The 22,360-nt window shown below is 39.3% G+C and overlaps 1 protein-coding gene across 3 annotated transcripts; it reads left to right on the top strand.

The window, feature by feature from the left end:
- Positions 1 to 1,736: 1,736 nt before the first annotated feature.
- Positions 1,737 to 21,505, top strand: CEP152 (centrosomal protein 152). Of its 3 annotated transcripts, XM_021537503.3 has the most exons (27): positions 1,737 to 1,823; positions 2,942 to 3,064; positions 3,742 to 3,842; positions 4,053 to 4,119; positions 4,331 to 4,675; positions 5,147 to 5,315; positions 5,964 to 6,104; positions 6,999 to 7,138; positions 7,423 to 7,623; positions 7,907 to 8,054; positions 8,718 to 8,809; positions 9,630 to 9,796; positions 10,365 to 10,569; positions 11,336 to 11,428; positions 11,555 to 11,685; positions 11,860 to 11,988; positions 12,126 to 12,261; positions 13,004 to 13,183; positions 13,693 to 13,959; positions 14,419 to 14,532; positions 14,808 to 15,458; positions 16,425 to 16,599; positions 18,722 to 18,803; positions 18,891 to 18,997; positions 19,740 to 19,896; positions 20,178 to 20,281; positions 20,403 to 21,505. In XM_021537503.3, exons 2-27 carry the CDS (start codon positions 2,978 to 2,980, stop codon positions 21,281 to 21,283), a joined length of 5,070 nt encoding a protein of 1,689 aa, XP_021393178.2. In that variant the 5' UTR covers positions 1,737 to 1,823; positions 2,942 to 2,977; the 3' UTR covers positions 21,284 to 21,505. The 3 variants fall into 3 exon arrangements, with proteins under 3 accessions (XP_021393178.2, XP_021393179.2, XP_021393180.2); XM_021537504.3 differs by lacking the exon at positions 14,419 to 14,532; XM_021537505.3 differs by lacking the exons at positions 13,693 to 13,959; positions 14,419 to 14,532.
- The last annotated feature ends 855 nt before the right edge of the window (positions 21,506 to 22,360 follow it).

The raw sequence follows: 22,360 nt of genomic DNA, 5'->3' as shown, positions 1-22,360 counted from the left end.
GGAGCTCATGCTGGAGCTTTGTGCCACGGCAAGAAACTGTATCTGGGATATCAACCCCGTGCATAATATCCTTTCTAGTCTCACATCTTGTCAGACTTCAGAATGTGCTTGATATGACTATGGAGCAAGTAATGAAGCAAACCCAGCTACTTTTGTGGCATGTCAAGTGGAGAGAAAGACCTGTTTTGATTTTTGCATCAAAGCTGAGTTTTATGACAGGTCATAGAAGGAAAATGTGCAGAACGCCGCCTCTATTTTTAGTACAAATCAAAGTTAATCAGGACATCAATAAGAGCATTTGGAGCTGTGATAGTATGAGATCAAAGTTTCTTGAATTTGTCAGTCAAGATGCTGACTCAGGGACTTTTTTCACATCATCAGTTTTCACTTAACCACTGAATAAGAACAGCCAGAGCCAGTGTGTGATGTTTGGATCACTGTACAATGCAGTGTGTGTCTCTCTCTTTGAATATCACCAATGTAAAACGTTCAAAAGGCCTGAATCCTTGTTCTGATGCTCCTGCATATTTTTAAGCGTCTGAAGCAGAACTGTGAAGTAAAAAGGAAGGCAGATAATTGGGTGCTAGTGCGATAAAGAAGTATATCAAAGTCTTTTGATGTGAGAGAAAGCAGATAATCCAACTAATTACAGATAAAAATCAGACACAACGCATCCATGCATTTTCCTAGAATAAACTACATTAATTCTCAGTTTTTGGTTTCTAGCATTTACATGCCTTCATTTAAGCTATTAATGCTGTTCTGTGGCCCACCTGTCTCATGTAAAACACACTGTCAGCTCCTCTGTGGAAGTCCTAGAAATAACCATGCTAAGAAGAAAAATAGTTGCCTGAATTCTGGAAAGTTTCCAAAATACTGTTCTGGGGAAACTGAATATGAATTGTCAGACACATTGAAACTCTTTTTGTTCTTGTTTGAGTCATTTAATGCCTGTGAAAATTATGAGTATTGGTTAATCTCTGTTCGAATGGTTATTAGAATTCTGTGGGGAAAAGGGCTGATTTCGCCTACAATGTCACACATTTACTAGACATAGCATGTTCGCTCCTTTTCAAACTTCTGTAAGTTTCACTGAAACACATGAACTGTTTGCTCCCATCAATAAAAATCCTCTAACAAATGACCCAAACATCTCTGCCCCGGGGTCCTTTCCCGCTGTCCGGGCTGAGGGCGAGGCACCAGGTGGGGCTGTTACAAACGGAGCCAACTGTCAGAACTGCTTCCCGCCCGCGACTTGCGCAATAAATCTGCTCCGTCCGGGGAGGTTTTAATTGTTTAAAGAGAACGAGCTCTGGAAGCAGAGCGGGTTCCCGAGCACCCCAGCGAAGGCTCCTGGGGACGGGGCTGGGGCAGGAGCCCCTCAGCGCCATCCGGACGCTGCCGTGAGGCGCAGCTCCCGGGCGCGTGACGTCACCCCGCGGCCGCGCGTTGCCAGGCGACCGCCACGTCCCGCTGCGAGATGGCGCCGCTGCCCGCCCGCGGAGACCCCGCCCCCCCACAAAACTCACACCGCCATTGGTAGCCTGCTCGGCCAATCAGCTCGCCAGGCGCGTTCCCGCGACCATGCGCGCCTGCTTTCAAACAATCGGCGGGGGCGGGCCCGGCCTCCCGCGCGGCTGGGCGGTTCTGGCCGCCGGTTGGTGCTCGAGGCTGTCAGTCAGCGCGGCTCGGGGCGGTTCTGGCCGCCGGTTGGTGCCCGGGGCTGTCAATCAGCGCGGCGGGCGCGGGCCGGCAGTGATGCGGAAGAGCGGCGGGCCGGGCCCGGCGGTGGCTGCGGAGGGCGGGTGGCCGCGGCGGCTCAGGTGGGTTCCGCTGCTCGGGCCGTGCTTTGCCGCCGTCTGCGGCCCCGGGGGCCCCGCGGGAGTGCGCTGCATTACGACAGCATCGCCCCCGCCGGCCCGCGCCGCCGTCTGGGGGCTGAGGGACAGCGGCCGAGCTCGCCCCGCGCCCCTGGAGCTGCCCCGGCCCGCCCGGGTCCGGTCTCCGGGCCGGTCCCGGCTCTGGCGGCTCTGCACTCCCGACCGGCTCCTTCGCTGCCGGGGTGGTGAGGGCCCTACGGAAAGGGGCCGGGGCCGATGGTCGTGTTCCGCTGGTGCGGCGTGGGGAAGCGGGAGCCTCCTGTGAGAGGGGGTACGGGGTGCACGGAGACAGGGGCTGCGTTGTGAGGCCTCCTGCCAGCTCGGCTGGAGAGTTTCCGTGAACAGCAGTGGGCAAGAAGGTCCTTTAAAACGTGACTTTTAAATTGGAAATAATGCTCTTGAATTGTTACATTATACCAAGTGAAGGCTTCAGTGTGTGTTACACCTGTGTGCCCAAACAAGTGTTCCTTCAACAAGGAGTAATTTATCTTGTAACCAAACGTGGATCAGCACTTATACCCAGTAGCTTTGTGTGAGCGACTGCTCAGTGTACACAGGCCCTTGGGAGTCAAGGGTCTCTTCTTAAGCAGTGAAATCTGGAACTCATGTGATGCTTTTTAGATTTCTGTGATAGTTTTCCTATTTTTCCTTTTGGGGCTGTTATCCAAATGCACAAGGAACAGCATTCTTTCGGTTGTTAATACAAAATGTAGTTATTCTCTAGAGGACTACAGAGCAAGATGCAAAAGTGGGCATAACTATCATCATGTGTCACATCATCTGTATACTGTAGAGTACTAGAACTTGCAGAAAATAATGTCTGCTTGTAAATGAACTTCAGAAATTATGTCAGCCTATAACATAATAAAACCTAAATATTTGTTTCAAATACTAAATTATTGGAAGTGAGTAGGCTTGGATATAGGAGAAACTAATAAGTAATGTGCAATGGCTGTTTCAAGGATTATATTTTCATATTAAGTAATTCAGGTGATGAGGGTGGTGCTTTTTGATTCCTCATGTATTTTACTCACGTGTGATGTTTTCCTGTCCTGTGGTAGGTTTTGCTGGATACGGAAAATCAATATTAGAAAACAATGTCCCTTGACTTTGATAGTGGAGTTCTACAAACTCAACATGAAGATGAAGACTATGACCAAGAAGATTATGCAAGAGAACAAGAGGTGAAAAAGAACTGAGTAATTTAAATGGAAGGCTTGTGAATTTAGCTTCTTCCTATCTTTTAAGCACATAAAAAGAAAGTAAAAGGTTTATATAGTCTGGTAAGAGCAAAAGAGGGTACAGACTGTGCCACTCTTGGAAAGCATAAGAAGTGAAGTTGGGGTGTGTTTTACTTGTGGTGTTTTTCCCTGTGTCCAGTTGCTTGGTCCAGAGCAGAGCACTAATCATTGCAGTGATGACTTCTTGAACATAGTGATACTGACTGGCAAGTTCTTATCTGCATTTCCATCCAGACTTCTCAGAAAGAGCTTGTTTTGAATCTCCACTACCTCTCTAGTCTGAAGTTTAGAGAGGAGAAATCCTGGCATCGTCAGTTTGCAGATGACTCTTTGAATTAGTCTGTCTTGGGACACGTGTACAAGATGGCATTTCCGTTCCCTCTTTCTGGTGCAGCTCTTTTCTTAACAAGAGTTTGGCAGAAAAATGCTTTGGTTGGCACTCTAGTCTAGTAAGCATTCTGTGGTAAAAATCTCTTTGTGAATTCCAATGTTGTGAATTTTTCCTTGGAGGAAGAAAACCAGGATTTTTTGCAAGTAGCCTATTTTGCCAATGTTTTTGGGCACAACTTGTATTAATTTTTCTGAAGAGCATATAATGAGTGTTGTTTGTTCTATTTCAGTTGCAACAATTGTTGACAGACCTTCCCCATGATATGCTGGAGGACAGTGGAGACCAACTCTCCAGTTACTCAGACTGTAGCATTCAGGAGACTGAGGAGCAGTAAGGCATTTGGCACCATCTTTTTATTATTTGTTGTGCTTTCAAGAATAAAGTAAAGTCTGAGTTGATGAGGTGTGTAAAAATAATCCAAGTAAAAGGGGATCTGTAGTGCAATTTGCAATAAATGAGATGTGCCTTAGTTTAAGAAAAGAAGGTTTGTTTTTCCCCTGAAGTTATTAGTACATAGTTAAGCTGTTTGTGTCTCTCTAGGTCACATGAGCCTGGGAAGCTTGATGGAAGGTGGAAGGATCATCCATTGATCAGTGATCCTCCAAATGTAAGCTTGTATGAGCAGGGATGTAGTTACTGCTTTTTCATAATAACATGGTAAATACTGCTTAAAGTAATTAGAGAATGTGTTATTGTTAAAATTAATTAGAGATGAGTTTTGGTATTCATTTGAAGTATATTCTAGCCATAGAAAAAAGGAGGGTGGGGTGAAATATGAGTTTTGAGAGAGCAATTCTAAACCTCGTATCCATTCATAGGACTATGAACAAGGACAAAATCTGTACCCTCAACAATTCTTGTGTGACCAGCAAACTGATCATGTTGAAAAACATGGGAAGAATTGGAATGACCTACATAATGATGAAGAGAAGAACCATTTATATGATGTTAAAGAAGATTACAGTGGCCAGGATGGCCAAGATGATCCAGATGATGTATATCTTGGTAGAGATGGGTTTAACTCTCCAAGCTGCTACCAAGAGAACAATGTGTATCATCTTCCTGAAAACTTCAGGCCTTATACAAATGGCCATAAACCAGAATTTAACGATCAGCAAAATAAAATTTTAAATTTTTCAAATGATCCAAAGGAACATCTTAAGGTATTTTAGAAGCTGACACATTTTTCTATCTCGTGGAAAATTTTCGCAGGACTTTAGCTATTGGTAGTAATAATTTTAAATACTTTCAGTCTCTTATAGTCAGTTCAAACAGTGATGGGAGGCTTCTGTAGCCTATTTAAAAAAACAAGACATTAATAACTGAATTTTCATATGTTCATGTTATGATTTTTGTTCTTTCTCCTGTTGTCTTGGTAGAATTCCATGAGATAGAATGAATGTGATTCACTTAAGTGTGTGCTTACTCTATTTAACACTTCACTACTTTTCTAAGGTGGAAGCTTGCATGAAGAACTCTATCATGCCTAAATGATGTGCTGGATTGAAGCCTGAAAATGAAGAGCTACTAGAACTCTTCTTAATGTCAACCTGTATAATGAAAAATATTTCACTGAGCAAAACTACAGTTGTAGTTTTAATGTGTTTCCTCTTATGTATATATTGTCACAACAGCAATTTGTTGCATCTGATGTTGTCAGTGGCCAATCACCAGAATCTTACAAAGTGACTTATAAACCATACCAAAATGGCATTCATCAAAATATTCCAGGAATCCAAGAGGGAAACAGAAGAAATGAAGTGTTTGAAGGTTTGCAACATGAATTCTTGGGCAATGATGAAAGTAAGTGTTTGGTGCTTAGACTTGAAATAAACTTGTGTAAATGTTTACTGGAAATCAGTGATAGAAACATGTTGACTTCAGTAGTTTTTCAGTAAGAGGACAACTAAAAATATGCTGAGTATAGAACCTTTTATATCTAGAAATGATCTCTTTTTGCTCAGGGTATATGAGTTTTGGGCATTAAAAATGTAGTTTTGATTGATGAAACTGAAAATTTTTTTCTGATGGCTTGATGTCAAACCTTGTTGACACTTTGTCTCCTTCCATAATACGGGAAAATAACGACTCAGAGTACACTTCCTAAGGTCCAGTGAGTGATGCCACATTGGGCTTTTCTGTTAGGTACACTTCAAATGACAGAACTGCTTTGTTAGACATATTGTAAACATGTAGTGGCTACAACTCTGAGTTCACAGCACGTGAACTTTTATCTGGGCTTGCTGGTAGGCTGGGGTTCTAGTTTGCACAGTCTTTCAGCCATTGCTGCCAGAGCAATTTGTGTGATGCAAATCAAATGTGGATAAAAAAAGGATTTTGTGCACCAGCAATGAACTTAGCACTACAAAAAAAAATATTTTGGAGCAGGAATTACAGCAATGACTTTCTTGGGATCTATGCTGACTTGTCTGCATGTTTGAAATTTGGCAGATTCTTCAGAAAATATGCAGATTCTTCAACTTCAAGTTCTAAATAAAGCAAGGGAAAGACAACTGGAAGAACTTAATGAAAAACTAGAAAAGAGTGCACAGCAGATTAGGTATTTGAATCATCAGCTTTCAATGGTCAAAGGTAAAATGTTTTGTGCTAATTCTTAGATTTTATTAATATCTAGCAACTTCTGAATTCTGAGATTGATTTAGAAAGTGTCTTGGAAGGTATTTATCATACTTATAAACTTAATTTGGGACTCTATGTGCCTAAACCTCTTCCCCCAAACATTGTTCTAAGTAAAAATCTCTGGATTGGTGCCTGACTGCATAACTGCCTTAACTTTTACTGTATTTTGAAGACCACTGTTGTTTTCCAGAGTCCCCATGTGTCAGGCATCACAAATGTACAGAAAAGTGAGAAGTCTGCCAAAGTAGTGTTTTCAAAGTTGGGGGTGGGGGGCGGTGGGGAGGAAAATGCTGACACCAAAACACCCAAACCCCAGTAGGAGAAGTGGACATCTGTAAATTTTTTTTTTGTGGTTTCTGGTTTAACAGGCCGTTTCACAGAATGTATGTAGAGAAAATCTCTTTCAAAAATTAAAAAATCTAATTGTCGTAGTTTCCAATTTCTTATAGGGACAGGCAAAAAAATGTACTAAACTTAGAGAATTAAGACTATAGTTTTTTGGAATGCAAAGGAGAGAGAAAAGTTCAGTTGTCAACCATTTGGCTGTGTCTTGCCTGTTCCTCCAGAGGACTCTCCCTTTAAACGGTGTAAGGGAGGATGTGAGGTCCTCCTGCTGCCAGGATGGTGCTTGTACCTTCAGGATCCTACTGGAAACAGTGTGTTGGAGTGCTCCCTGCTGCCAGGAGGAGACAGTGGTTCCTGGATGGAGACTGAATGTTTTTGTTCAGTCTTCTGTTGTTACCTGCAGTACAAGGCAGATTGAATGGTTCTGTAGAGCAGGTACTGTTGTGTGAAGCTCTTGGGTGGCTGGCCATGGTTCTCACACAATTACGTCTCTTTCTTCAGATGAAAAGGATGGTTTGGCTCTTAGTCTTCATGAATCTCAGAAACTCTATCAGAACGGAAAGGAACGGGAAATGCATCTTGAAGGCCAAATCAAGGCCCTTGAAACTCAAATTCAGACTCTTACAACCAATGAGGAGCAGGTACTGTAAATATTTTTAGACTGTTTATTGTGGAAGACTTCTACAGTTAAATGTGTTGTGCATTTGCATTAAACAGAAGTGCTAGTCTCTTGAAATGCTGGTCGTGACCAGCTAAATGCATGATGGATGGATAGGGTTCATTGGTTGAAAATACTGTGTATGAAAACACAGGCATTATCTGAGGACTTGTGGAAACTCTTGCACAAAAAAAATTGAACTGATGTACAGAATATCAGAGCAACAGTGAAATGTAACTAGGAACTACTGTAATGCTGTTCCTACAGATACTGAAGCAATCCAAAGTGGCAGAGGTGGCCATGGAAAGCATGCAAAAGCAGCTGTTAGAACTTCAGAGATCAGATGCCCTCCAGCGAGCCAGAGAACAACATGAGGCCATTGTTTCTGCACTCAAGCAGAAGTATGAGCAGCAAGTATTGTCATTAGAGCAGAAACTTGATACTACACAATCTGCACTCCGAGAGCAGGTGAGAAAGTGTTTTAGGATGCTGAGTACTGTACTGGAGACACTTTAGAGTTCCCCATGTTTCCCAGACTGCATTTCTTGACCTACAATTCTAATAACTCCTTCTGGAAGCTGCTAAGAAAATGCAAAGTGTTTGATCTGTGGTTGATTTAACTGTCCTCTACCCCCTTATGTACAAGATTGATTATTTTTATCCTTTATCTTGTATATATTGAATTTGTCTGTATCTGAAACAGTTCTAGATGATTAAATGTTTGTAAAACGAGTAAAAATACTCTTCCTAGAAAGAGCTTTGCAAAAATCTAGGAGAGCATGTTAAGCAACTTGAAAAATTGCTGGAAGAAACCAAATGTGAAAAAACTGAAATAATAAATCGACTTACAAGAAGCCTAGAAGAAAGCCAAAAGCAATGTGCAAATTTACTGCAAACAGGTCAGCATTTTACTCATACTATTACCTTTCCTTGCAGAAATATCTTCATTTTTTCTAAATATGAAATTGCATATCAATGTTTCTATGGAAGGGGAATCAACATCAAGATAATTGTGTTCTAGACTGTTTCCTATGCAGTGGGTTTGTCAAACTTAACTTGAAGTCTAGACTAAGATGTAAAAACCAGATAGAAATGAAAGCAAACACCATATCCAAACCCCAAAGAACAGTGATTAAAGTGTTTTCATATGTATTTTGTGCTGCATGTGTGTAAACCTTGTTTCATACTAAACAACAGAGTTTGGATGCAAGTGACTTAATTTTATGTTAAGGTGCTTGACTTGAATTGCCATTCAAAATTCAAGTCCTAGTGAGAAGAATTGTTTTGGGAGCTGGAAGCTGATTCTTGAAACCTGTATCATAAAAATAGATTGTGAAATGTTTTGCAGTTTGTGTGTTTGTCTTTTGCCTACCTTCACACATTGAAGTCTTTGGATAGTGATGTATTTTAGGAGCTGTTAGCAAGCTCAAGGAAACAGAAACAGTACTGTCTATTGCCAGAATCAACGTTGCTATTTTTAACAAAGATCTTTCTTGAGATTGCATAGACTTTCTTGCATGTTTATGACTTGCTCTTTTTCTCCCTTTTCTTTCCTACAATAGGTTCAATGCAGGAGACAAATCAGTTACGGTTTCAATTGCAGCAAGCTCAGTCTGCACAGATTATAAGCAACAACATGAACAAGGCTTTGCAGGTTAATTTTATTGAATATTTTATGTTTGAATAAAATGTTTGCATTTGATGTGTGGGGAGAGGCATTATAACTAAGAAGGTGTTGGTTGAAACACTTTAAATTTTTTGGGGAAACAAGCACATAATCTTTGACTACTTCCTCTCCCAGTGTTGCATATTGGACTTCCTCCCTCCCCAGCCAATTAAAACACAGTTGAGTGATTGTATTGGCACAAATCTGATCTCATACTTCTGTCCAACCTGCTTTTGGAAAAAAAAGAATGTAAATTATGTGTGCTGGGAGTCTCATAACTAAATGAGGAGATACCATGTTCTGAAATTTATCTTTTGTCAGCAAAAAGGAATGCTAGAAAGTCCTCTGTAAAGCATGAGTAGAAGTCTGTGTTTGCAGTTGAGTTCATATATTTGATTTAAATCTATTATCTTGGAAACTATGAATCCTACTAAATACTAGAATAGTAGCTGTTTCTCCGGGTATGTACTTTTCTGTTGTCATCCATTTTGCTATACAAGGACAGCAGGAATGCAAAAGAGCAAAAGAAATAATACTTCATAGATGGACTACAAGAACAATAGGGAATATTTCTTGTATATTTTAACAAATTTGTAGTTTTAATATATGCTTTGCTAGAGGTATCAGAAATGAAAAATGAAAGTATAAGTTAATGCTAGACAATTCAACTAAATGCAGCTAAATATAACTATATTTGGAAGGAAGAGCTCCATGTGTTTATTTTCCTTGGAAGAGTTATGATGGGTCTGATGTGTTGGCTTGGAGTCTGTCTGGTCAGTGTAATTTTTTTTTTGTCTCTTTCTTTCAGGAAGAATTAATGGAACTGAAAGAAGAAATAGCTTTGTATGAATCTGCTGCCAAGCTTGGAGTATTTTTGAATGATGCAGGTGGAGAGCAACATATGAGCCTGGGTGATTCCTATGTAGAACTGGGAATTAAAAAAATCACAGGGAAGAAGCCAAGATTCTTGGCAAGGTATTGAGTGATTCTTGTTGAAAGAAAAATTTAAAATCCTCAAAAAATTATGCAAGTTATGTAAAAAGAGGATTCTACTGGATCAACACATAGGTTTTTGATAGATATTTGAAATACTGCTTTTTGCCAGGTAATCTGAGAAACAGAAAAACTGTACTAATGCCATAAATTGGTTGGCTAATTGCTACTTAATAAGGCTTTAGATTCTATAGAGACTACGTTGCTGTTCCTTTAATTGTTGAAGTATATTCATGGATACTTTTCTTCCTCAAAGACTCCACACTGTTGCTTAAAGTTAAAGGTGTCTTTTACATCAACCAGTTGAGTTGATTCAAAATTCTTCACAGTGTGTGAGAATAAATCTTTTGTGGAAACAGCTGGATGAACAAGTTCTCTGTAAATGCATTGCAACTTGATGTCAGAGCTTTGATATTCATGTCCTCTTATGCTTTTTACTATTACATCTTAGACATCTCCTGGTATTTCTGGTAGCATTAGTTACTCTTTGCCTTTCAGCTAAATGTGTTTTGTCTTTAAAATACTGAGCTGGTTATGTCTTTCCTGATAGTGCAATACAGAACAGGGACATGGATAAAGAACTCTCTAAAGATGAAATTATTGTAGAATTAAAAGCTGAGCTGGAACGTTTATTGAGCAGTAATAAAATGAAGAGAAACCAGATTACTCAACTACAAAATAGTCTTAAAGATTGCCAGAAGACACTAGAGGAATGCAAGCAGTTGAAAGCAGAAAAAGCATCAAAAAATTCAGAGGTTTGTTCTTTTACGCTTCTTTAAAAGTCAAGTATTCCTGGTTTTTGGTGAACAAAATCAAAGCTTCTCATGAAAATAGGTCAAAAATTTATGCATAGCTGAGTTTTCATAGCAACTCTGGGTTTGCATCTTTGGTGAAAAACAACTGAATAGTAGAACCTAGGTACTATATGCATTATTGAGTGCTAAAATTATGACTTTCATGCTTGAGAGTGCCTAGTGTCTGCCCTACTTATGTTAGAAGTAAATTTCATTGGAAAAAGATGGTTTGCTTTCTGCCAAAAGGACCTTGTAATTTCTGCAAGAGGGCTGATAGTACCATTAGATTATACAATCAGAACATTTAACAGATTGCCTTCAGGGGGCCTTCACAGTGTAATTTGATCAATAAGGAATCTCCTTGATATTGCATCTCTCTTCACCCCATTATTGCTTTCCCTCTATAGGTTGATCAGACTTGCAGTATCTGTAGATGGAGACCTGGATGTGGGATAGGAATACAATGTATGTGGGAAGTGTGCTCTCTGTTGGATGACTGTTGTCATTCAGTTTGCAAACACCACACTGTGTGTGTGCTTCTCCAAAGCTTCATCATACTAAGTTTTAAGTATTCATCTAGAATGGCAGTGATACTGTGATCTTGCAGTGCAATAATTTCCTGTGTTTTGTATTTTTTAATACAATTTTTATTTGACAACTCTTTTTTTAATCATTAACTGCTAAGTCATTTATATCTTGAAAGGTGTCATGCTAATTTTATTTTTAGCCTGTTGCAAATGTGAAGGATGCTTCTGATAATCTAAAGGAAGAAGTTCAGAGGCTCAAAAAGGCTAATGAAGCTTTGCTAAAGGAAGTTGAGGTAAGACAGAGATGCTCCTTACTACTATTGAAAAAAAAAAAAAATCACAAAAAAACCCCACCCCGTACTAAAAACCTGTGATTAGAAAAGGTTCTTGCAACCCCATATTGACCCTTGTTTGTCCAGGCCCACACTTCAACTATTGCAGAACTGAAGGAAAATGAGGAAAAACTGAAAAGCTTAAATCAAGATCTCTGCTGTCAGATGAGAAAGATGGTTCAGGATTTTGATCATGATAAGCAAGAGGCCATTGACCGGTAAGTCTGTTAACTTAGTTTAGGTTAATTTATGGATTTGCATCCTGCACACACAATCTTGTTCCAGCTATCAGGTACAAGAGGAGATCCATGTTAGGAAGGTATATTCTTACAGAAAACCTGAACATAGTTAATTGAAATCAGGTGGTTATTTTTCCTTTCTTGGAATTGTAGGTGTGAAAGAACTTATCAGCAACATCATGAGGACACCAAAGCACATTTTGAGAAGGAGCTGATGGAGAGGTTTGCTGTGGAAAAGCAGCTGCTTCTTCAAACTTCTGAAGAGGAAATCTCGCGGTTAAAGTAAGACTTGGCATTATTTCCATATTTACTGAAACTTTCATGTTTGCTGTCTGACTTTCACTGCTAGTTATACTTATTTTAAAGCTGGTTTGCTGTCCTCTGAGGCCAATTGATAATAAGTAATCTGTCCTTTGAAGGGATAACATAGAGGAGCTGAACAAAGAGGTTACTGTAGTGAAGGAATGTTACATTGGAGTTTGTCGTGAGAAGGACACCTTGGAAAATACTTTAAGACAGAAATTTCAACAAGACCAGCAGCTGAAGGAAGAGAAGGTACAAATGGAAATGTCTATAAAACATATAGTTTCCCACTGTTTTCAAGATGTAATATTAATAAGTGTAATTTTGTGAATGTTTGCAGAACTTGCTTGGAAGAGATGCAGCTGTATCAGAAAGTTTATACACATGACTTACTGGTTTTTAAATTAAACTGGTGTTGTGTTCTGAACTTTGAAATAGTGTACAAGTAACCAAGTAACTCTTTCCAATATCTGGTTGTTTTCATGTAGTGAACTTCCATAATTCAGACTTCTGAGGATGCTTAGTCAGCAGTATGAACTTTTACATTCATAAGATATTTTCAAAAAACCCTGAATGATGATACAAGTTTACTTCTCCCTATAGAAAACTGATCTAAAAAACAGTGGGTTTTTACGTAATAATGAATTCAGACTGATTTGATTATAAACTTTGCTTTTCTGAAGATATCAGTGTTCAATGACTGAAGTGGATCAGCTGTTTGGGTAAGCAAGTACAGTAAAGAGGTACAGCTCAAAGTATGAGTGGAGTAAAGATGCTTGATACAAAAACTTACTTAACAGCAATAGTCTATAATAATCTCTGGTATAATATCTTAAAACATCTCTTTTGGGAGTTAAATCTCTTATCTAAGTGTCATTAGTAAGATCAGTGCACAGCCTCTAGAGAGTTAATAACGTGTCTCATGATTTTTCATAGTTTTGTACCAGAGCAGTTGTACCTTGGAGAATATTTCATTTATTTATTTTTGGTCTAGCTCAGGAAACAGCTACTAGAGGAAAAAGAAGTCTCCCTTAAACTTCTGAGGACTGAGCTTGAAGAGGAACATATCAGGTCCATGACAGCAGCAAAGAAGCAGTGGCTGGAAGAAAAACACCAGCAGGTTCAAGAGGAAGTTGCATTAGCCAAAGTTCACTGGGAAAAGGAGGAAAAAGAGGTGTGAAACTTAGATCAGGAAATTTCAGTTTTTTGTTGTTGTTGTTTTGCTGTCTATTTTCAGAAACAGAACTTTAGATTTATGTGCTATTATTCTGCCATTGGAAGTGTCTGTTAAGGATTTGTCATTTCAAAAGCCTCTGAAGGAGTCATTAGGCATTACATGTTTCATATTTTTAAAGAGACTCAAAACCTAGATCTTGCAAAGTAACAAACAGAATACCCTGGATGTCACAGCTAGTAATATGGTGGAGATTTTCCACCCTGGTGCTGGAGTGAAGGTTATGCTTTCTGTTGTTTCACTCAGGTGTCATGTAGAAAACATTTGTGTATCCTATCTCATAGGAGAAAGCTCTGATAAGTCACCAGACTCTCTCCTCTCTGTGCATGGTTTTGTTCTTCTGTTAAGGAGGATCATTGGTGTAAACAGTGTTTCATTTGCTAAACACCAGTGAAATCTGTTTATTTAGACACTGGGGAGATTTTCTTAAAAAATATTTTTTTCCTTAGAATAAAGAACAAGTCTTTGCCAAATTAGAAAAAGAATGGCAAAGTAGGCTGGAAGAAGTGAGAAGAATTGTAGTTGAATGTAATGACTGCAGCTGCCAAACTGACCAAGTTGTGGATGAAGTTTCAACTAAAGAGTTAGAGAGGACTGTTGAAGACCAGAGGCTGCAGATCCAGAAGGCTCTAAAAGAAAATACAGCCTCTGAAGAGTCCTTAAAAGAATTTGAATTAGAGCTGGAAAATAAATACTGTAAAAATCTTGCCAGCCAGGTAACATATAATTGTTCTGTCTGCCTGGAGTCTCTGAAACTGCTGTGTTCACTTAAGTCATCTAAAAAAAAAAAAGAAAGTGGGCTCCTCCACTAACTTTCTCTTAAGTTTAGTATTGATATTTGCTGTATTAGAAATTGAGTTCTTAAAAAAGTTCTGAAAAAACTGTAGCATGTGGTTTGTTTTCCACACTGTTAAACAAGTTTTGCAGGAATTTTGAACAGAACTGAGCAACACCGACTTAGATTTTATACCATTTTGTTAAAAATAAATTTAGTATTTTTTATTTTGGCATAATTTCTGCATCAAGAAATGCATGAAGTGTTGCTGGTCTGATTAATTTCTAAACATAGCAATCCAAACTGAAGTCTGTTCTTGCACTGTTACAAGAAAGTAATAATAAAAATGTATTCAGTGTACCTACCTACCTACTGAAGCAAGTTTTTTATCTGTTTAAAGGTAGATGCAGCTTTAGCCCAAGCTCAGGCCAAGTGGCTACAAGAGTACAGACTAAATCTAAAGATAGAACAAGAAAAATGGGAAAAAGAACAGCAAAAGACTACAGCAAAGCAGGTAGCCCAAAATACTACTATAACTGTGTTGATAAACAAAGTCTTTCAAATCCCATATATTACTGAGGAATTAATGTAGACAGAGGCACAGGGAGTCACTAAGGAAAGATGTTTGTTGTGTACTCTGCTCCACACCCATTTTTTTCTCTATATATGTTTAATTTTTATTAAATAAATTAAAAATATCTCCAATAGATTTTTAATGACTCAGAGTTGCATTTTGTGTATCTGTGATGTGTGTATATATTTCTAATGACTGTGTTGTTAATTTGCCAGTTAGCCCTGGTTCTCTCAGCTGCTGAGGAGAAATGGAAGAAAGAATATGAAAGTACAGAGACATCTGGACTAAGAGTTAAAGAACTTGAAGAAAAGATAATTTCTCTGAGGAGGGAATTGGAGCTAAAGAAAGAGGAAATCCCTGCAGCTGTCAAAGCAGAACTTGCAAAAGCCAGGGTGCAGTGGAACAAAGAAAAGCAAGAAGAAATTCTGCAGATACAAGAGCAAAATGAGAGAGACTACCAATCATTCTTGGATGATCATAGAAACAGAATTAAAGAGGTCCTTGCAACAGCAAAGGAGGACCTTGCAAAGCAGAAGAATGATCTCTCCATTCAGAAAGAAGCAGAAATCAAGATATTACTAGACCAAAAGCAGCGAGAATGGAAGGCTCAGGAAGCCAAGAGACTGCAGGATGAAGTGAATCAGTATGAGGAGAAGACTCTGGTTGAGCTGGAGTATTTGTTGAGTGAAATTCATGAAGAACTGGTCAAGTGCACACAGAGTGAACATTCTTGGAAGGACAAGTGTTTTGACTCTCATGTTCAGTTAACCAGTCAAGGCAAAGACAAACTGAAGGCTTGTTTACAAAAGGCCTATAGAACCACAGTCTGCACAATTCTGGAAGAGAAAGAGCGAGAATGGAAAGAGGTAATATTTCTGTAAATTATAACTGCCAATCAGAAAAGGGATTTGAGAAGTCAGACCTGTTCTCAGTCAGGTTTTCTCCCATGAAATATCCACGTAGTTGTGAGAAATAGAAAATTCAACATTTGTGTTCATTTTCTTGTGCCTCTAGGAAATCTTTTTCAGTGTGCTTGCCCAGATGAGAAAAGATGTCTTACCCTCTTCTAGAGGAGTTTGGGGCTAAGTCAGATTTTGTCCCAAACCCCTTGTTTCTGTTATTTTAGCAGATTCCTCTCTTTGCAGTGCTTATGCTTGTAATAAGTTTTTGTTGTGGGAAATGGCACTGGAAATGCCATTGCTACCCAGCAGTTTGTAGCTGTAGAATTATCTGAGAATAGGACAAAGAAAATGTCTGGTTTTTCAAGAGACGATGGGATGTTACCCTTTCTTTAATGTCAATATATTTCTGTTCAGCAAGTGGGCCTGAAAGGTTTTCATGTCACAAATCATATCCATGATGATAAAGAGAATAATTTTTTCCTATGCCTTATGCACCTTCTGCAGTGGAAATGAAATGTCTCTTGGTAAACTGTTTAATATGCCTTTGAGTCTCAAAACACTGGTTGACTTGAATTAACCTTATCTATGAAGTCTTTTTAATTTCCTAGGAATGTCTTTTCTCTTTAAAAAGTGAGTCCTCTTCGGCTGTTCAATGACAGGGTATAGTTCTGCAATGTTAAGGGCTACTGACATTTCCAAATAATACTCAAGATACTCAGGCACTGCTGTTGCAATGATTTATTATAAGTAAAACTTCTATGTCATAGAATAGATGTTTTCTTCACAATTTGACTTGTAATCTATGGTTCTACTGCAGGTTTAAAGTACCTCTATTAAAATTACTAAAGCTGCTTAGTGACCAGACTTGGTTGTGGTGTGGAACACTTTTTCTGCTGTGTTGTGTTTTCAGGAAGTGTTTTTCAATTGCAGAAATATGAAGAGCTAGTGAGTAATGCAAATAAAGAATCATACCCTTACCCACAACATGGTGCTGGAAACACTGGCGATGTGGCAAGACCCCCTGTGTGCAATGTTGGACACCAAGCAGAAGCACAAAGGAGGCTGAGAAGACAGACACCCCTGCAGGAAGCTGGAACAGACAAAGGTATTTGGTTTGCTCTTAATCTAGCAGATTGCAAGTCATCAAATTAACCTTGTTAGTCGCAGTCTTTAATATTCAATATCCTTTTGATGACCCCAATGTAAAGTTAGCTAATTAATAAATATTTGGGTGATAGAGGAAGATACAGTTCTTCTGACTGTAAGGTAATACTGCATAACCTAAGTTAAAGTCACAAACTGCAACAAATGGTACTGATCTCCAGTTTACTGGTTTCATGCTAGGCTTTGAGGTTTCATTTTATCAAATGCTAGTAGCTTCCTGCTTTTTAAATCCATTCTTCAGGAAGAAAGAAATAGCTGTCTCATCTGCTAGAGATGTGTGCGTTCTTTGAGGGTTGTTAGCAGCAAAACCTTTGGAGTAGGTAACAGTTCACATGCAAGGCAGTGTTGGCCATGGTATGCAGGGTATGGTCTAAACTATGTTTTGTAAATGGGTAATACTAGATTGGAACTTCAAAGATTGAATTATACTGCTTGCTCCTGGCATTACACAAGACAAGGAATTCTGCATTCATGTAGAAGATACTATTGTGTCAAGAACTTGCTTGACCTGGCATGGTAGTCTTCTCTGGTTCTTTTGGTCAAGAATATACTTGAAAAAAGTGTGAATCCCTGGGTGGTTTTTCTCTATTTTTTTGTGTTTCCCCTTCTTCCCTTTCCTCCCACTCCCTGTGCCTACTTTGGCACTGTAGCTCTTCCCAAGGCTGTCACGTGTATTATGGCAAAACTGGAGACAGTGGGAAAAACTTCCTGGGAGGGACAGAAGTCCCTGGGGCTTTCTGTTTAGTTTGAGTTTTTACGCAACTGAAAAACATAAAGCAACAAAACCCAAGAGTTTTTGGCTCTGTGCCTGTAATGTGGCTTGAATTCCTTCAACACCAACATAACGAGTATGAACACAGAACAATACCAGCACTGCAGAGCTGCTGTCTCTAGAGCGCCCTGGCCTGGCTGTGGGGAGCAGCCAGCACTGGCCTGGAAGGAGCCCAGTCTTTGTGTATCCCTTAACCAGGCTCAGACATGTGTGAGGCTTTCCAGCTGGGACAGCTTCCTTCAGCTGACTTCAAAAGACCCTGCTTGGCTGTTGTTCTTTAAAAAAAAAAAAAAAAAAAACTAAAAAAATTTTAAAAGCATTTAACCTGTAAGTCTTTTTGCTGAGTGAGGAACTCAGATCATCACTGATGGAAGTGCATTGAGGTTGTGAGAGCTGTATGAGTTGGTAGATGCTGCTGCACCTTCTGGAACAAGGTACCAGCCTCTTATTATTAGTTTAATTAGGCTAAAATAGTACATGCTTTCCAGTGAGAAGAGGACTAAGTAGAACACTGAAAACAGGTTGGGCTTGATTCTTTTTTTGGTCCCATGTTGATGTATAACTTTTAGCAATTACTGTTGCAAGTCAGAAATGTACAAAAAGGAACCTTGGGTCTCAGGAAGATGCATGCTGCAAACACTGCTGCCAAAAAAGAGAGGCTGTGTGCCAGGACTTGAAAAGAGAGCTGGAGATGACCCACAAACATCTTCAGCTTGCTGTGAAGTAATATGGAGCTAAGTCAGAGCAAATCCAAGGTTATGATTGTTAGTCACCTAAAGACAACTTTGATTCTCTCATCTGGAGGATCTTTTAGTTTTCGGTGGATACTGAGGTTTTGGTTATTAACCTCAAAACAAACAAAAAAAACCCTCACCACAATAAACGGACAAAACCTACCAAGTTTTATCTTCTATCTTTATATCTTGAAGGGACAGTTACTAACCCACAAATTAGTAATTATTTTCAATGTTTGTCAAAACCACCTTTGTTATTTTTTTTATCCTGTCCTTTCTCTCCAAGTACACTTGATATCTCAGTTTAGTGTTAGTAATGGCATACGAAGGCTTTAAGCTTATTTAATTACTGTATGAGAGGATTTTTATACTCGGACTTCACTAAAGTGTGTTGGGATCGGTTCCTATCTGCTTGTTACTGCAACAGCTGTACTGCAACTAATTATGTTTTGTGGCATTGAGGTCTTGTACCAAAGGTAGCAGTTATTACATAAGCATCTCTTAAACTTGAATTTAGAGAAATGCAGTGAATTAAGGTTCATCCTTTTTTTTAATAGAAAATGAGATGGTTCCAGGAACTCTAATTGCACAAAACTCTGAGATGAAGACTAAACTGAAAGACCAGGGATCACCACCAAGGTATTTAAAAAACTAAACAAGATGATTTCTTATTTTGGGAAGATATAAGTTGCTTTTTTTGTGCAATGTGATGTGTATGCATTTTAGGTCACTGTCAAGGGAAGGCATCTCAAAACCTTGTGCATCCTCTGACTCTGTGAAAGGTCTGGAAGAAATGCGTGCTCACTACATTAAAGCTTTGAGCAAGATTAAGTGTAAGTACTAAAGTCTTAAAGATTTAATGGAGGAAAATAAGTTACTTTGTTGCTTCTTCCTTCAGCCAGCTTGGACAGGAACCTGACAACCAAATCACATGAGAAGTTAATTTTTCCATCTTACTAGAGTGACTGTGAGAAATGGAATTGTCACCCTTAATTCAGCATGTAATTGTGATGGGCAAAGCCTTGTTTTACCATCCTTGCTTTGTTGTACTGTAGTATGTCTTTTAAAGTGGTAAAGTGTATTTTGAGAACTGATCTTGTTCCTCCAGAAAAAAAAAATCTACTTAGACTGCAGCTTGTTCTGAGAGAAAATCTGCTTTTCTCTTGTGCTCTATCCTGCCTTCTGGCCTAGTCAGCAACCTTTTGGCTGAGGAGGAAGGATTAAATGTAGCACCAAGTCTTACCTGAGTGCAGCAGGTCCCCAGATTTCTGCATGGCCATTGAAAATCTTCTAGACCTGTATTTTACCAGCCAACATTCTTCCCAAATCCCTGTGCCTGCTTAAGATGCAGAATCAGACAACTGAATTCCTTTCTGATGCTTCATATTGACCTGCTGTGGTTTGCCTTGGCATTCATCCAGTAGGCAACAACTGGCACAAGGATTTGGTGGAATGTTGGCCGGTAAATCCGTGTCCTTGCTGACTTGTTCCAGGTCTGCTAGACAATCCCAGTTTGTGTTGTTGGCTTTTTCCCCACTCAGAGGGAAAACTGGTACTAATGAAGTGTGTTTGTAGGTGATATGCTTTGTTATATCCGTGAAAGTAAGGAACGAGCTGCTGAAATGATTAAAGTGGAGGTTTTAAGAGAGCGCCAAGAGACAGCACGGAAAATGCGCAAATACTACTTGACATGCCTTCAACAGCTGCTCACTGATAATGGCAAACATGAAGGGTAAGTTCAAGTATATTTGGAAATGACTGCTGGCTGTGCAAGAGATGTGTAGATCTTAGTCTGGTGTTTGTCCACCTTGGAGCAAACAGTGCCTGGTCTGAAATCTTGCCAGTGTGTGTCTGTTGGTGCCAGGTCACTGCTGAGCTGCCTGACACACTTTTCCTTTCAGTATTCTCTAACTCTCAGTAACATTGCCTTGAAGTAAAATGTAGAGTTGGATTGCTTTTAAACTTGTTTTTTGTTTTGTTTTTTTTTTCCCCATGTTCTGCAATTCTTGACAGAGCTGAAAAGAAAATAATGGATGCTGCCAGTAAACTTGCTACAATGGCTAAAGGACTGGAAACCCCTCTGCGGCACATTCCCCAGCGCAAGTCTGCCTGCCCAGGTGTGCTGGATTCTGTGGGCCTTCTCTTCTTGAGCATACTGATTTAATGCATGCAGTAATGAGTGTGCTTTTCTTCCAGTGTTAATATTATCTTTGATTATCTCTTTCCCTCCTCTCCTAGCTCTGCGCTTAAGTTCTGATCCTGGAGGTGAGCAATCCAAAAGAGACTGTGTGCTTCGGACTAGGTCACACCACATGGAAAGCAAATCATGTAGTGAAAGCAGTACTGAAAAAGCCACTGATAAAGTTGTCCAGAAGCGTGTTCCACGTGACTTGAGACAGCAGTTTGGTGCAGCGCAGACCAAAACTCAACGTGTGCTTTGTGAAACAGTGACTTCAGGTATTCAAAACAGGAATAGTTCTCAAAATCTGGATGGTGCATCTAGAAGTGTTCTACCAGAATGTTACCCAAATGAAGATGGAAGAAGAGAAAAATATGGCCCTGTTGCAAATATAGACAGAAGACTTTTATGTGCTGTGAGTAATGGCGATGCTCCTCCCTCTCCGGGTCACAGAGCACTACAAAATACGCAAGTGCCCAGGGTTACAAATGGCCACAGCAGCTCTGGGCCAACCCATCATATGTTTAAGAGCAAGAATGGAAGAACAGGTTTGAAAGAGGATCAATGTATCCAATCATGTGGAAAATGGAAAACCAAGTCTAAGAGAAGTCAGGAATTTGATTTTAAAGACACTCCAGAAAGAGATGAAGGAAGCAGTAGTGAATGGAGTTCTGGGAATGGAAGCTTGCATCTGGATTGTGGTGAAATGCCTCTCTTGTATCCTCAACAAAAAGCCAATACTATTGTTCAAGCACAGACTGTGTACTGTGAAGAGTTTCCCCACATCAGGTCATTTTCTCCTGCAGATGAAAATGTTACTTCTCAGAGAGGCATTTCTTGTGGCAACGGCAAGATTCTCAGTGCAAAAAGCAGCACAAAAGTTTACAGTAGAGACCAGCAGATAACAAACCCAGAGCACACTTCATTCCTCAACTCTTGACAAATCAAATTCAACTGTACCTCAACTCAAAGCAACATCAGATTCAAATGTAGGAAAATGCTGAAACAAATGCTTGGAGAAAAATGGTGTGAGATCCCCAGTCTCAGCAAGATAATGTTTTTTAATTAGCCCACTCTCTTAAGTTGAACCAATACCCGCAGTCCTCGTTTGAAGGAAAAAATTGACTTGATGTTTAAATAAAGTGGTGATGATTGAGGAAAATCTTTTCTACTGTGTCCATTTTGTGATCAACGTTACATGAACAAATTTTACTAAGTTACTTGAAATATTACTGCAGACTTTTCTTTACAATTGTAATAACACTTTCATAAATGTTTGTAGTGCACTAGATACACTGGATACAAATTTATTAAATAGAATATTTTTATATTCAATTTAGCGTGCAGTGTTTATCTAAAACCAAGCTACTGTAACTTCTGCTCATTTTAAAAACAGTTATCAAAATTACTTCAGAGCATAATGAGAGGTGTTTGAAGTTAGTATCTTAATTGACTTTTCCATTCTGAAGACCCTCCTGTAACCCTCTGTTTGTGTTCCCAAAACAAAAGCAAATACGCTTGCATTTTTTCATTAAATTATCATAACAAGTCGTATTTCTATTATTCTTCCATTTGATACAGCAAAAAATAGCTCATACTGGGTGTAAGAAAGGTATCTTAAGTTAGAATGACCATATTCTGTTGGTGTTAATTTGTATATGTTATCAGGGTAGACTGAAGATAAAGTATTTTGTCCTCCTATTGCTTAGAAATCTCCTATTTTAAAGGCCTGCTCACATTTAAAAGAGAATTGCAAAATATATCTTTTTTCCTTGGGATGGCATTTCATTTCCAGTGATCCTGTGATGAGCAGAGGATTTTGCTGCTGGTTACACAGGGGGTGATTAAATCACACTTATTGTAATTCAAAGTTACAGGCCAGCAATTCACAGCCACAGTAATATGGGAGTTGTAAGCAAAAAGGTTTTGCTTGCTATTGTTCTGTGACATTAGAAGAAGAAAGTCTGTTCTCTCAAGGATGTTTTGTTTGCCTTTCATATGTAACATTTAACTGCTT

This window comes from Lonchura striata, chromosome 11 (genome assembly GCF_046129695.1).
Source record: "Lonchura striata isolate bLonStr1 chromosome 11, bLonStr1.mat, whole genome shotgun sequence".
In the NCBI taxonomy this organism is placed as follows: domain Eukaryota; kingdom Metazoa; phylum Chordata; class Aves; order Passeriformes; family Estrildidae; genus Lonchura; species Lonchura striata.
This window is presented reverse-complemented; position numbering and strand designations above follow the sequence as displayed.

Coding starts and splice junctions, on each gene's coding strand:
- CEP152 (XM_021537503.3), top strand. CDS start 2,978: ATGTCCCTTGACTTTGATAGTGGAGTTCTACAAACTCAACATGAAGAT. Junction 5,316..5,963: donor ATTCTTGGGCAATGATGAAA/GTAAGTGTTTGG, acceptor GAAATTTGGCAG/ATTCTTCAGAAAATATGCAG. Junction 12,262..13,003: donor AGCAGCTGAAGGAAGAGAAG/GTACAAATGGAA, acceptor TTTTTGGTCTAG/CTCAGGAAACAGCTACTAGA.